The sequence below is a fragment of the Trichechus manatus genome, unplaced genomic scaffold (genome assembly GCF_000243295.1).
Source record: "Trichechus manatus latirostris isolate Lorelei unplaced genomic scaffold, TriManLat1.0 scaffold00193, whole genome shotgun sequence".
Classification (NCBI taxonomy): Eukaryota; Metazoa; Chordata; class Mammalia; order Sirenia; family Trichechidae; genus Trichechus; species Trichechus manatus.
Window position 1 is genome coordinate 4,323,733 of NW_004444129.1, and position 16,514 is coordinate 4,340,246.

The 16,514-nt window shown below is 39.4% G+C and overlaps 1 protein-coding gene across 2 annotated transcripts in view; it reads left to right on the forward strand.

Moving 5' to 3' along the window:
- ZNF521 (zinc finger protein 521) overlaps positions 1-16,514 on the forward strand; it is a 313,858-nt gene that overhangs the window by 136,288 nt on the left and 161,056 nt on the right. Inside the window, exons 4-5 of one of the 2 annotated variants that reach the window (XR_001121543.2) lie at positions 304-3,656; positions 3,879-3,958. Coding sequence is in view for 1 of the 2 variants with exons in the window: in XM_004387768.1 (XP_004387825.1) it covers positions 304-3,656 (3,353 nt within the window). In the remaining variant the exon portion in view is untranslated. The remainder of the gene's footprint in view (positions 1-303; positions 3,657-3,878; positions 3,959-16,514) is intronic. The other variant, XM_004387768.1, reaches the window with a different exon arrangement.

A 16,514-nucleotide genomic window follows, 5' to 3' on the forward strand; every position in this document is an offset into this window, starting at 1 on the left:
ATGTGTAATATATACCTTGCTTCTAAGGAAGAATGATAAAAAGTAATAAAAGGGTAATTTAGATGTAGGACTATTTAATATCTTTTTATATTTTACAACCCAGTTTAAAAAAAAAAATCAATGTAAAATAAAAGCTTTTTGGTCTCAGATTTTACAATATCCCAATCAAATATTGCCTCCTTTTTTTTTTCCCTTGAAGGGTTCTAGATGGTCCACCTGTGTCTACTTGTTGAAATGGTGCAGTAAACTCATTCTTGCATTATCAACATGTCGAATGAATTGTTCCATTGCTTCTTGTTGCAGATGGAGTGGATGTTGAAGATGATCCCACCTGCTCTTGGCCTGCTTCCTCACCTTCTAGCAAGGACCAGACTTCCCCTAGCCATGGAGAAGGTTGCGATTTTGGAGAGGAAGAAGGTGGCCCTGGACTTCCATACCCATGCCAATTCTGTGACAAGTCGTTTAGCCGCCTCAGCTACCTAAAGCACCATGAGCAGAGTCACAGTGACAAACTGCCTTTCAAATGCACCTACTGCAGTAGGCTGTTCAAACACAAGCGGAGCCGGGATCGCCATATAAAACTCCACACCGGGGACAAGAAGTACCACTGCAGTGAATGTGATGCTGCGTTCTCCAGAAGTGATCACTTGAAGATCCACTTAAAGACTCACACATCCAACAAGCCATATAAATGTGCCATTTGTCGCCGTGGGTTCCTCTCTTCTAGTTCCTTACACGGACATATGCAGGTTCACGAGAGGAACAAGGACGGCTCCCAGTCTGGTTCCAGGATGGAGGACTGGAAAATGAAGGACACTCAGAAGTGCAGTCAGTGTGAGGAAGGCTTTGACTTCCCGGAAGACCTCCAAAAGCACATTGCAGAGTGCCACCCCGAATGCTCCCCAAACGAGGACCGGGCGGCCCTCCAGTGTGTCTACTGCCATGAGCTTTTTGTGGAAGAGACCTCCCTCATGAACCACATGGAGCAGGTACACAGCGGGGAGAAGAAGAACTCGTGCAGCATTTGCTCAGAAAGTTTTCACACTGTTGAGGAACTATACAGCCACATGGACAGTCACCAGCAACCGGAGTCATGCAACCACAGCAACAGCCCTTCTCTGGTCACAGTGGGCTACACCTCCGTGTCCAGCACGACTCCAGATTCCAACCTGTCCGTGGACAGCTCAACAATGGTGGAAGCTGCCCCGCCGATCCCAAAGAGCCGAGGGAGGAAGCGGGCAGCTCAGCAAACCTCTGACCTGACTGGTCCCTCAAGTAAACAAGCAAAAGTTACTTACAGCTGTATTTACTGCAACAAACAGTTATTTTCGAGTCTTGCAGTTCTGCAGATTCACTTGAAAACTATGCATTTAGATAAGCCAGAACAGGCCCATATTTGTCAGTATTGCTTGGAAGTATTGCCCTCACTGTACAACCTGAATGAACATCTTAAGCAAGTGCATGAAGCTCAGGACCCAGGTCTGATTGTCTCTGCAATGCCTGCCATAGTCTACCAGTGCAACTTCTGTTCTGAAGTTGTCAATGACCTCAACACTCTTCAGGAACATATCCGATGTTCTCATGGATTTGCGAACCCTGCAGCTAAGGATAGTAATGCATTCTTTTGTCCCCATTGCTACATGGGATTTCTCACTGACTCTTCCCTTGAAGAGCATATAAGACAGGTCCATTGCGACCTCAGTGGCTCCCGATTTGGGTCTCCAGTGCTTGGGACTCCAAAAGAACCAGTAGTAGAAGTCTATTCTTGTTCCTATTGTACAAATTCGCCAATATTCAACAGTGTTCTTAAACTGAACAAACATATCAAAGAGAATCATAAAAACATACCCTTAGCCCTGAATTATATTCACAATGGGAAGAAATCCAGAGCTTTGAGCCCCCTGTCTCCTGTGGCCATTGAGCAGACATCTCTCAAGATGATGCAGGCAGTAGGAGGTGCTCCTCCGCGTCCGGCAGGAGAATATATCTGTAATCAGTGTGGTGCTAAGTACACATCCCTAGACAGCTTTCAGACTCACCTAAAAACTCATCTCGACACCGTGCTTCCGAAATTGACCTGTCCTCAGTGTAACAAGGAATTCCCAAACCAAGAATCCTTGCTGAAGCACGTAACCATTCATTTTATGATCACCTCAACATACTACATCTGTGAGAGTTGTGATAAGCAGTTCACGTCAGTGGATGACCTTCAGAAACACCTGCTGGACATGCATACCTTTGTCTTCTTCCGCTGCACCCTTTGCCAAGAGGTTTTTGACTCAAAAGTCTCCATTCAGCTCCACTTGGCTGTCAAGCACAGTAACGAAAAGAAAGTCTACAGGTGCACGTCGTGCAACTGGGACTTCCGCAACGAGACCGACTTGCAGCTCCACGTGAAACACAACCACCTGGAAAATCAAGGAAAAGTGCACAAGTGCATTTTCTGTGGCGAATCCTTTGGCACGGAGGTAGAGCTTCAGTGCCACATCACCACTCACAGTAAGAAGTACAACTGCAAGTTCTGCAGCAAAGCGTTCCACGCGATCATCCTGCTAGAGAAACACTTGCGGGAAAAGCACTGTGTGTTTGAAACCAAGACTCCCAACTGTGGGACCAATGGAGCTTCTGAGCAAGTGCAGAAAGAGGAAGTGGAGCTCCAGACCTTGCTGACCAACAGCCAGGAGTCCCACAACAGTCATGACGGGAGCGAAGAAGATGTGGACACCTCTGAGCCCATGTACGGGTGTGACATTTGTGGAGCAGCCTACACAATGGAGACTCTGCTGCAGAACCACCAACTGCGAGACCACAACATCAGACCCGGAGAAAGTGCCATTGTGAAGAAGAAAGCCGAGCTCATTAAAGGGAATTACAAGTGTAATGTGTGCTCTCGAACCTTCTTCTCTGAAAATGGCCTCCGTGAACACATGCAGACTCACCTAGGACCTGTCAAACACTACATGTGCCCTATTTGTGGAGAGCGCTTTCCCTCCCTCTTAACTCTTACTGAACACAAAGTGACCCATAGTAAGAGTCTTGATACTGGAAACTGCCGAATTTGCAAGATGCCTCTCCAGAGTGAAGAGGAGTTCTTAGAGCATTGCCAAATGCACCCTGACTTGAGAAATTCCTTGACGGGATTTCGCTGTGTGGTATGCATGCAGACGGTGACCTCCACGTTGGAACTCAAAATCCATGGGACATTCCACATGCAAAAGACAGGGAATGGGTCAGCAGTGCAGACCACAGGGCGAGGCCAGCACGTCCAAAAACTGTACAAATGTGCGTCTTGCCTCAAAGAATTTCGTTCAAAGCAAGATCTGGTGAAACTTGACATCAATGGTCTGCCATATGGTCTGTGTGCTGGCTGTGTGAATCTCAGTAAAAGCGGTAGCCCAGGCATCAACATCCCTCCCGGCACAAATAGGCCAGGCTTGGGCCAAAATGAGAATCTGAGTGCCATTGAAGGTAAAGGCAAGGCAGGGGGACTAAAGACGCGCTGCTCAAGTTGCAATGTTAAGTTTGAATCTGAAAGTGAACTCCAGAACCACATCCAAACTGTCCACAGAGAGCTCGTGCCAGATAGCAACAACACACAGTTGAAAACGCCACAAGTATCGCCCATGCCCAGAATCAGCCCCTCCCAGTCGGACGAGGTAACTTGCCTTTTTAATGTTTGCTGTTTAACCTCAAGAAACTGTCTGTACTATATGATTACACTTTCCCCAGCTTTATTTATTGTCATGTACTAAGAGATGCTTCCATTGAAATGTGATGTTTTTTTCTCCCCGTAGCCATTAGCTAGCAATTACTTGCTTCTTGATAAGCAGCATTTTGGCTTGAATGGTGCAAAATAGGACTAATTCCAGTCTCCCTAGGATATCATCTTCTCTGTGACTGAAGAGACCAGCACTCATGCCAACACCACTGAGATCTGGAATCTCAGCATAGCTTCACTGTGTGTTGAAATCCCCAGCTATGACTTGTGTGTATGGCAGAGAGATAATGACATGAAAGTAAGATACTCTGAGCCAACATGCTGACTTCAAGAGTAAATTTAAAAGAATATACATATATATATTTGTGAATAACAAATTTGGTAGGGGTGGCTTTGTAGTACCATGTGATCAGCATTTGCTGCTTTTCTTGGTTTTTTGCATAGTGATGAAAATATTTTCTCACAACAGCATTTTTCAGAACCCCCTGCGTTTATTAAGCACCACATGCCCCATTTCTGTTTAAAGGCAATCTCTCCGACTCTTCGCTCTCTGGGCTTAAGTTTCAGAAAACAATTTTTTTTTTCCTTAGTTGAAGAGTAGTTTCATGTTTCCTTTGCCGCAATGAGTACAAGAAACAAGTTCCTTTAAAGTGAAATAGTTTTGTAAGTCATCGTTTCTTGAAGCTGAGCAGAGGCTGGTTCATTTTAACATTTCTTTATGCATTATCACCTGGTTTCTAATAGGTCTTTCCTCCTCCCTGCCTGCCCCTATCTGACGATCCATCCAAATGAAAACACCAGGGAGATGCATCTCCCTTTGGTTTGGGGTCAGTGCATTTTCCTTATCTTCCCTCTACACGCATACCCTCTTGGAGGCCCCCCTGCGTCTCCCTGCAGATAGCCATCAGTCAGCTGGTAGGGGAGAGCTGAGAAGATTGATACAGAGCAGCCTTCATGAACTGTGGCATCTGTGTGACAGGCAAACTCCCAAACATTGAAGCTGCTTTTTCTTCTGCCCCCAATGAATCTGTACTTTCCTCATTTAAATAAGTAAAGTCTTTCAAACTGACAGTGACAGTTGGAAAAATATAATTTTGATGATAGCTCATATTCATGTGTTGGATCAAGTAGTTTTCTTTTGAAACAAATATTGGTAGTTAAAACCATAGGAAATAAATTATTTTTTCTAACTTATTTTTAAAATGTTTAAACCTATAAATAACATAATGAACGTGTGTGTGTGTGTGTGTGTGTGTGTGTGTGTGTATGTGTGTATATGTATGTACCCATATCCCAGATTTCTCAGCTGTCAGTGTTTTACCACATTTATTTTTTCTTTCTCCCTGAACATGTTTATTCACCTGAGCCAGATGAAAGTAAGTTGAAGATATCACGACATCTCCTGATAATAAGGACATTGTCCTATTTAACCATAATGTCATTAGCTAAGGAAATTAAGGAAATTAGCCAGATAAATAAATCCATAATATCATCTACTAGAAGTCCGTATTCAGATTCCCCCAAAATGTATTATAGCTTTTTTAAAAACATGAATTTTTAAAATAACATTTATGCACCAAATTACTCCCCCTAATTTTTTTCCTATGCTTAACGTATCTAGAGGAGTTTGTATATTTCTGTTTAATTTAAGCATTATATAAAACTGATTAAAAATGACTATTTGTGTATGTGTTGGTGTATATTTAAAACCAAGCAAAACCAGGCTCGCTTCTTTCTTAGTAGATCGTTTATGCAAAAGTATATGCCTGTTTCTTTGTATCTGTTCCTGGTTTACATTTTGTGATATTTATACATTACTATATATTATAACATCATTTGAGATGAAATATGTATGAATAGTCTTTGCACTATGTTCATTTGGTTGGAGTTACTTGATTAGGAAAATTTATTCTTAAGGCATGGTTAAGTCTTTAATTTTACCTAAAATCTTGATGATAATTAGAAAACTTATTGATATCCTGTACTTACATAGAATAATATTTAAAATATTTTTAAAGTACTTGTTTATTTTGGTTCTTAAAATAGTGGGGTTTTTTTTTTGGTCTTCTAAGGGTCAAGATTAACTGTTGATGCGTAAGGCTACTTCACTATTAAACCTGTTAATAAGAGCTGTAGCTATTCCCGTAATTAACTAGATATTAGAATTCAGTTGTAAATTTTCTTGTGTCTCAAAAGTTTACTGATTTGTTCATCGTTTTCATCATCATCATCACCATTTTTTCTTTATTATATTACTTAAGTCAGAAAATTATATACGCCTACTTCTTTCCTGATACCCTTCACAGTTAAAACTATACAGCGGGCAGTATTATCGGGCTTGACATTGAGAATGATCTAAATATGTATAGAGTTTTACAAAAGAAGTCTAAGAATAATGTTAGCAAGAAAAAGACACAATAAAAATTTGTTCACTTTCATTGTTAGTCTAGGTAAGCTTCTGTGACTTCACATTATGATTATTGTGTAAATCTTTCACCAGATTAGGTGTAGGTTTTTGCCAACAGGCAGGTGTATGATGTGGAAATAAGTTTTATCACAAAAGGAGTATGACATGTATGTGTATTGGCTTCAGTGTCCTGGTAGGAATTGAAGGACTTAGCAGTGTAGGTGGTATTTTCATCATTTCTTTTTCCTGAGGATTGAGACTCCAGAAGAGAAAAGACCATGGGAGATAATAAAACCTGAACACGTAGATATTGTCAAGAACAGGATTAGATTTTTCTGGACCATGATTTATGATTAAAGGATATTGACAGGCACTGGTATGTATCTTTCAAAGACTGAAAAGGATGTTATTTGAATGAGACTAGATTACCTAATTAAAAGGGATTTAAATATAAATCCAGGGAAGAATGAGGAATATATAAAACATATACTCTAACAAATGGATGAAAGACAAGATATATAACACAGAAAGATAATAGTAGCTAGCTTTCATGTAATCCAGAGATTTGGAATTGAAAATAGAAGATCTGAATTTGAACTCCATTTCTTCTGCTTAACACTTTCTGAATTTGAAAAAATACATATTTTCTTTGTGCCCAAATCCTATGACTACTAATTTCAATTTGCAATGGAGACATTCTGCATAATATATTTTGGGGAATTTACTTACATCCCTTTGGTCTTCAAAGATTGAGTATGATTAAATTTACACATAAATTACAATGATTATAATCTAGAGCCTGGTTTTCATAAATAGTAGAGTTAACTCGAGGCAGGAAAAATACTGGCCTTCTAGCTTTTTCTACCCACAAAGCACCTAGTGAGTTACTGACATTTACTGTGTGTTGAATAAATGTTAGTTGTTCTTCTGGAGTGCTTTGACACTCAACTGGCTATCTGGTCAGGTGTTGCCCGATCTGCACCTCATAATGTCGTCTCCTGTCTTTGAAGTTTTATGATCGGTATTGGAAGCATGTGTCATGCTGCCTTCATTTCTCCAGGACCCTTCTTAGTTAGATTTCTCCAAAGAACTATTTACACATACTTCAATGGGCACCATCCCCACCAAGTCCATTGATACTGTTCTTGCCAAGGTTGCTGATTATCTCCATGTTACTGATTATCTCCATGTACGTACAGGGCCACAGGGTCAGAACTAAAAGGACAGTGGAGATCATCTTGTTCAGCCACTATGTTACAGACAAGGAAACAGACCCAGGTAAATTAAGATTTGCCTAACATCACACAGCTAGAAAGTGGTGGCCAAGAGTTGAGAGTCCAGCTCCCTTTAGCTACTAATTCAAGATTTCTTTTCATAATTCAGCTGACGCTTAACTCTTGCTACAGTCTAATCTTGGTCCTTTTCGTAAAAGCCTCTTAGTATTGATGTCTTATTTTCTCTTGCCATTCACATCCTCCACCTGGTGCAGGGGGTCGGGTCTTCTGCTTCCGTCACTCCAGTGCAACTGCCTTCTCTAGGGTCTCTGCTGACCTAATTGACCAATGCAATGCCCTTTTTTAGAGTACTTAAACACTGGTTTACTCACTCTTCTGCTTGACATTATTGGCTATTCCCTTTTTATTGAAGCTTTATCTTTCCTTCTGGTTCCCTTCCTACCTCTCGGAATGTCCTCCATCCTTCTTCCGCTGCCCGCTCCTACAAGTCAGTCTTTTCTACTGCTGCTGTCATTCTGCACACTCTCTCTGTTCTCATCCACTTCCATAGCTTTACCTACCACCTGTATACTGACAGCTCTCCAGATACCATCTCCATGGTACAGGAGGAAACTTTTGAGGGTGATTTGAAATGTTGTGTCTCTTGATTGTGGTGGTGTTTACATGATCTGCATTTATCATTAGCCACCAGATTGCTCATAAAATTAGTGAATTTTTTGTATATGAATTACACCTTGATAAAGTAATTTTTTTTAAAATGATATCTCCAACTGTAACCTCTCCACTGAGCTTTAGACTAATCTCCACAGTAGGCAGGTGGACATCCAGTCACGTGACCCCATGAACTTCCAACTCAGTGGCTCCAAAACTGAGCTCATCATCCTTTCTTCAGACTTTCTTCTTCTCTTATATTTTTTATTTCACTTGTTGATCCATTGATCTTCTTAGTCTCTTCGTTTTCCTCCACATTCAGTTGGTTATCAAGCCATCTCGATTTCAGCTCATACATATTTCTTGAATTGATCCTCTCCTTTCCATCTTCTTACCATAGTCTGAGTTCAACCTCTGATCATCTTTCGCTAAACTACTGAAGCAACTCCTGATTGGTTCCTTTGACTCTAGTGTTACCGTTTCTCAAATCCATCTCCACACAGCTCCCACAACACTATCTATAACACAAATCAGAGTAGCCTATCTGTCCCTGTCTGAAACACTTTAAGTGCTCTGTGCCTGTGTCCCTATACAAACAAAAAAACCCATTGCTGTCGACTTGATTCTGACTCATAGAGACCCTATAGGAGAGTAAAACTGCCCCATAGGGTTTCCAAGGCTGTAATCTTTACGGAAGCAGGCTACCACATCTTTCTTCCGCAGAGCGCCTGTTGGGCTCTAACCTCTGGCCTTTCGGTTAGCAGCCAAGCTCTTAACCATTGCGCCACCAAGGCTTCCTATCCCTATAGGATGATATAATAATCTTTCTATTGTGAAGTAACAAAACCCTTCAGTCTCTGTCCCCTGAATGAATTTTCACCTCCTTTTCTGACCTTTCATTTTATCCTGTATCCAGAATTACTATAATTAATTCCTGCTGGCGCAGTGGTAAAAGCACTTGGCTGCTAACAAGAAGGTCGGTGGTTCAAACCCAGCAGCCACTCCACAGGAGAAAGATGTGACAGTCTGCTTCCATAAAGATTTATAGCCTTGGAAACTCTGTGGGGCAGTTCTTCTCTGTCCTATAAGGTCACTGTGGTTCAGAATTGACTCGCTGACAGTGGATCTGATCTGCAGTTAATCCACACATAACACACTGCATCTGTGTCTCACTAAGGCCATTTGTCTTTTTGGCCCAGAATACTCTCTCTTCTGACTGCCCTGCATCTTCCATGAGCCTGTCCCACTGACTCTTTATTTGTAGATTAACTACTCTATTAGGCCTCGAATGACTTTCTCTTCCTATCACAAACCCTTGAATGCCCTGTGTATACAAAGTGTAGTAAATATCATATAAAAATTGCTACATTATTTTATAGTTATCTGTTTACATTTCTTTTCCCTTCCCATGAATTCTTTGGGGCAAAAGCTTAGTCAATTTTATATTCCTAATACCTAGAGCAAGTTGTGCAGACCAGACTATTGTGATCCATAGGGTTTTCATTGGCTGATTTTTGGAACGAGATTGCCAGACCTTTTTTCCTAGCCCATCTTAGTCTGGGAGCTCTGCTGAAAGCTGTTAAGCATCATGACAACACTCAAGCCTCCACTGACAGATGGTGGCCGAACTTGAGGTGCATTGGCTGGGGGTCGAACTCAGATCTCCCCACGAGGAAGGCAAGAATTGTACCACCGAACCACCAATGCCCTAGGGCTCAATAAATATTAGTTGAATAAATCAACATAGTATAACTACTTCAAAGTGACAAAAAATAGAATTTACTCCCTCTTATTTGCAGGTATACCTAGGAGTTAATACATAGAGATATAGATCATTTTACTTAGAAGTACTTAGATGCTTTAAAGTTAGGTTTGATATAAAAATATTAAAATAAGGTAAAAGGCTTGAAGTTTCTAACTCAAAAATCACCTTTAATATAAGGATCTGTTTTGTATCTTAGAATCAGTATTCTTTCTTCATGGAACTTGTACTGAAAATGGAAATGTACATGGTGAGAATTCAGAACCTACTGAAGTTCCAGAGTTCAGTTTCGTTTTATATATGAAAGAATCTCCAAATGAGGCTGAAAAAAATCTCTTTAAGTTTTTTATTTCAAATTGCTGATTCTAAGTTTTGCTAAGTTAAAAATGCAAAAAGGAAGTAAAACGGTTCAGCCTAATTAAACAGTATTTAAAAATTAAGTAGAAAAATTACATCACTAAATACATTTGTATGATTCACGATGTTCTTGAAATAGATTGAATTGCTTTGCCAAGCCCAGTCTGCTTCCAGATTTATTATTCTTGTGTTCAGTGTTTGTTTGGTGCCTACTGTGTACTAGAACAGGAGGCTAAGAACCCTAACATAGATATCAGGGTGTGGAACATGGAAGCAGCTGCTTCATATCCATTCTCTTTGTCCCCAGTCCCATGTACTTATGATTGCCCCACACATTGAATTTGCTGCCATTACCATCCTTGGATTTTTTTTAAATTTAAATTTTTTTTTTTATCGTGCTTTAGATGAAGGTTTACAGAGGAAATTAGTTTCTCATTAAACAATTAATACACGTATTGTTGTATGACATTGGTTGCCAACCCACGATGTGTCAACACTCTCCCCTTCTCGACCTTGAGCTCCCCATTACCAGCTTCCCTGTCCCCTCCTGCCTTCTTATCCTTGCCCCTGGGCTGTAAGCCGGTTTAAGTCTCATTTTGTTTTCTGGGCCTGTCTAATCTTTGGCTGAAGGATGAACCTCAGGAGTGACTTCAGTACTGAGTTAAAAAGGTGTCCAGGGGCTGTACTCTTGGGGTTTCTCCAGTCTCTGTCAGACCAATAAGTCTGATTTTTTTTTTTTTTTTGAGTTAGAATTTTGTTCTACATTTTTCTCCAGCTCGGTCCAGGACCCTCTATTGTGATCCCTGTCAGAACAATTTGTGATGGTAGCCAGGCACCATGTAGTTGTGCTGGACTCAGTCTGGTGGAGGTTGTGGTAGTTGTGGTCCATTAGTCATTTGGACTAATCTTTCCCTTGTGTCTTTGGTTTTATTCATTCTCCCTAGCTGCAAATGGGATGGGACCCATGGAGTATGTTAGATGGCTTCTCACAAGCTTTTAAGAACCCGGATGCTGCTCACCAAAGTAGAATGTAGAACATTTTCTTTATAAACTATATTATGCCAGTTGAACTAGGTGTCCGCCGAGACCATGGTCCCCAGCCCTCAGCGTAGTAATTCAGCCCCTCAGGGAGTTTGGACCATCCTTGGATTATTTTGTACTTACTTCCAGTTGTTGGTTTTTTGCTGATGCATTCTGGATGGTTACAGTGTCTCTTTAGAGCATATGGAATTCAGAAATAGGACTGTTTTTGTTTTTGTATACAGCCATGAATCTTGAATTGCACATAATATTTGTCCTTTGAGTCCTAGACCAAAAGAGTTTGGAATCATCCTATGTACTAGTAGAATCCTCTCTAGGAGGAGCTTTTTACATTTGGCTAAAATTGTTGAGGTGGAGATGAGTAAATATCTATTTAAGATGATCGTGAGCAGTAAAGGAAAATTGAAAGCCACATTCTGGATCTCGTATCACTTTATCACTGCATTGCTCTACCCACCACATAATGTAGGTATCGTTTCTGTTAGATATACTTTGTATTTCTTCAAAATTAGCAGCTTACAAATGAAAATCTTGCCAAAAGCTTTAAAAATGCCTAAATTGCAGGTTCCCCTTATTTACACATTTCCCCCACGTTTTAAGTGTGCATGTATCTAAAGGTTTGATTCTTCTCTGTCTTTCTCTTTCCCTCACACCTCGTTTCCTATTACCTAATTATTATCCCATACAGATGACTAAAATATCAGATTTAATTTTTCAACCTCTCCTTAAGTCCTGGTCTTAGATTTTCAGCTAACTGTGTAACATGACCAATTGAACATTCTACTATTCTTTCAATCAAATCATGATTTCTTTTCTCTTCAATTTTGGTCAGTGTTAGACATCTTTCTCCTGGTTGTTCTGGTCTGAAGCTTTATATCTCTTATCTTCTCCATTCTCCTGACCTTTGGATCAACTACTCACCAGGTGCTGTTGATTCTTCTTCTGTAATGTCTCTTCTATTTGCTTTTCCATTTGTAGTTCCAACATTCTCTCTCTTGGCCAAGTCTTATGATTGTAGACTAACAGGTCTCCTTCATTCTCTTGCTATTATAAAGCAAGTCGCAGCAAATTTAAAAGTTTTAGGATCACACAAATCAAGTTCTCAGGTCATAATATAAATAGATGAAAACGTATCTTCGAAAAATCCCATAAATTTTAAAATTAAAACCACATAGAAAAAAGAGAGCATAAAACTAGAAATTTAAAAATGCTTGGAACTGAAAGATTTCAAAAACGTGTGAGATGTAGGTAAAGTAGTAGAGGGAAAAGTAGATATTAATATGTTTTATATTAGAAAGTAAAACTGTACAGTATTAATGAGCTTATCATTCAACTTAAGACATTAGGAACAGAGCAACAAAACAAATCCCCAAAAAAAGTAGAAGAAAGGAAAATAGTGTACAGCTAAGAGCAAGAAGTAATAAAACAAACAAGGGGGCCAACAAGGTAAAAAGTTAGTTTTTTTAAAAGAATAACAAAATTTACAAATATCTGGTGAGATTAATCAAGTAAAAAAAAAAAAGCAAATTAATAGTAATGAAAAGGAGAACCATAACTTTATAAGTGCAGAAATTAAAAAGATAACAGGAGAACTATTACATGTGAATGACTAAAATAAAATAAACATGGAAGTTTGTTTTTGTGAGAACGAAGACAATTGGAACTCTCTTTACTATGGGAGTATAATTTATTACAATCACTTTGAAAAACTGTTGACAGTGTTTAAGAAAACCCCACTGCTGTTGAATCTATTCCAACTCCTGGCAACCCTATAGGACAGAGTAGAACCGCCCCATAGAGTTTCCAAGGCTGTAAATCTTTACAGAGGCAGACTGCCACATCTTTCTCCTGTGGAGCGGCTAGTGGATTTGAACCTCTGACCTTTTGGTTAGCAGCCAAGCTTTTAACCCTGCGCCATGAGAACTCAATACCAGCCTGTTATATGACCCATCAGTTCTACTCCTAAGTTTGTATGTAAGAGAAAGTGCATATGTTTACTACAAGTCATGAACAAGAATATTCATAGCAGCTTTATGCTTACAAGCTTCAAGCTTCCAAAAAAAAATGCCCATTAAAATAGAATGGATCTGTATATTTATATAATGGTATGAGTTCGTTCCATCATACCATTAACAGAACACTACACAAGGATAAAGAAGAATGAACTACTGCTATGCAGCAACCCGGAGGACTCATATATAATGTGGAGAAAAGGAACCAGACACATATTACTACATGCGTCAGTCTTATAAAGTTTAAGATTGGGTGAAACTAATCTGTGATGATTGAAGTCATGATAGTTACCTTTGGGATGGTATCAACTGGGACAAGAGGGAGTCTTCTAGGCGCTTGTAGTGTTTTATACCTTGATCCAGGTGGTGGTTATATTGGTGTATGCATATGTTAAATTTTATTGAGCTATAATTTAAGATTATTGCAGTTCACTATATGTATGTTGGAGGCCCGGTGGCAGAGTGGTTTGAGTGTTTGGCTGCTAACCAAAAGGTCAGCAGTTCAAATCCACCAGCCATTCCTTGGAAACACTATGGGGCAGTTCTGCTCTGTCCTATAGGGTCGCTATGAGTTGGAATTGACTTGATGGCAACAGGTTTATATGTATGTTACTGCGTGATTAAAATTTTTCAAAAAAATAAAAATTAGAAAAAATAAGAGAATATTATGAGTAACTTTATGCTAATAGCTGGAAAATTTAGATGATGTGGAAAGTCTTAGAGTGAAATAAGTTACTGAAACTGGCTCACGAAAAAAAAGAGAAGTAAAATGATTCCATAATCATTAAAGAGCTTAATAAATTGTTGAAAGTCTTCCCATAATGAAAATACCAGGCCCAGATGGCTTTACAAGTGAGTTCCTCTAAATGTACACATAGTTCCAAAGCTGTACCAGAATGTGGAAGAACATGGAACACTCTAATTCATTTAGTAAGTCCAATATAATCTTGATATCAAAATCAGGCAAATACAGTAAGAGAAAGAAAAATTTAGGCCAGTTTTACTCATAATTTTACATTTTATAATTTTAAACAAAATATTAACAAATCTAAGATTATACATCATAGTTAAAATGGATTTATCACAGATGTGCAAGGTGGGTTCACCCTTAGGAAATCAGTTAATTTAATTCATCACATTAACAGATTAGAGGAGATAAATTATGTTTATCTCAGTAGTTGCAGAAAAAAACTTTTGCTAAAATTCATTGTATTTTCATGATTTAAAAAGAAAACTAGTAATAGACAGGAATTCTCTTACTTGATATAAAATATTTTCTTCAGTAAGCATCATAATTAGTATAAATTTTTATGCTTTTAATATTTTACAATTAAAATCACTAATAAGGCAAAGATGCCTCCTGGGTGATCTAACCAGCACAGTAAGATAAAATAACAAAAAACTTAAAAGAAAAAACAAAGATAGCATAAAATAGAAAAGGGATAAATTAAACTGTTATATGTGGGTCATATATTTGTCTATAAGACAATAGCCAAAATACCTAAAGAGAAATTAACATAATATATAAAACTTTAGTGAAGTTGCTAGGTTCCAAGTCAATTCATGTAAGTCAACTGGATTTTTATGCAGCAGCAAAAAATGTTGGAAAATATAATTTTAAAAATAGCCCCATTTATAATAAGCACAAAAAATTAAGTACTCAGAAGTGTAATAAAATGCAAGACATTTATGTGAAAAATGATAAAACATTACTGAAAGATTAAAGAAAACTAAATGATCAGATACAATGTGTTCATGGATAGGGAGACTCAACAACTTCAAAAATTTACTTTTTTACTTTTTTGGGAACTTGACAAGCAGATTCTAAAATGTTTAAGGAAGAATGAAAGGTCAAGAATAGTAAAGACGCTCTTGAAAAAGAAAAGCAGGGAGGATTTGTCCTACTATATAGCCAATTTATAGTAAATTTGTAGTAATTAAGATGCTGTGATATTACTCCACAGAACAAAATAGAGATTTTCCAAAGGAAAACAAGTTTCGCTGAGATGCTGTTATATCTTTTCCCCCCCAAAAAATGTAAGGAACACCCATATATTAATAAGAAAACACAGGTCATCAAATAAGAAAGCAAGGAATTAACATGAATGAACAAGCATTTCATAAACAGGAAACTTGAAGGTCCAGTAAACTGAAAATATTTTCTTCTCATTAGTAAAACAGAAAATGTAAATTCAGACAGAGAGTAATCGATTACCTGGGAGGGCCACATAGGAAACTAAGCTGGGCACCAGCACACAGGTATTTGTATAGTAGTTAACTTTTTATATATTACCTATGTTATAAGTTGAGCCCTGGTGGTGTAGTGGTTAAGAACTCGGCTGCTAACCAAAAGGTCTTTAGTTCAAATACACCAGCCACTCCTTGGAAACCCTATGGGGCAGTTCTACTCTGTCCTATGAGTCTGTTGCTATGAGTTGGAACCCACTCTACGGCACCTAACAACAACAACAACATGTTATAAGTACTCTTTTTTGAAGTACTTAATATTTAATTAAAATATAAAACCAAAAGTATAGGACTTCTGGCAAAGTGGTGCTCTAGGCAGAAGCACCACGCTGTCCCTCCACAGCAAAGATCTAAAAAACTAAACCGAACAGAGAAAACAACAACCCTGAAACCCTAAAACCTCAAATGAAGAGATAAAGAACTCAGGCAAGCACCAAATGGAGCGAGAAAACTGACAGAGAATGGAGTGTGAGGAGAGATTCATGCAGAGGTCCCCTACCAGCTAACGCAGCGCGAATCTGCCATCTTGGACTCCTATTGGAGACCAGCAAACGGGGTATGAGAAAGCAGCTTCATGAAGCTTCCAGCAGGAGACAAAACAACCGGTAATTTGCGATATACGCTTTCCCACCTCCCACCCTTCTTCACCCCAACTGGGCCTCCTCTGCTTCCCACGGCCACAGTCTCTTGTCCGGGAAGCACTAGCTGCTTGGATTCCACCCACCCGAACAGGCCGGCTCTCTGAGTGCCATTTGCTGGCTGCTGTTGTTGCTTTTTTCCTTTTCTTTTGATTTCTTCCTTACTTCTCACCACCTCCCCCTCCTTTCGCTCAAATACCTGGCTCCATGCGCCATCTCTGCTTCTTCCTGAGGGGCTGCGGAGCTCCGTTCAAGTGTGGAACTGCTTCCCGGTCTGGGTTGTTGCGCTGGTGGGATCCCGGGGCTTTTGTTCATTTGTTTGTTTGTTTTCTTTTCCTCCTCTTGAATTGGGAGCCCGTTCTGGCAAACCGGTGCTGCGTGGCTTGGAACCTACCCCCTCAGCTTGCACAGACATGCAGAGGGATCCTTGAGGACATTTCTTTTTT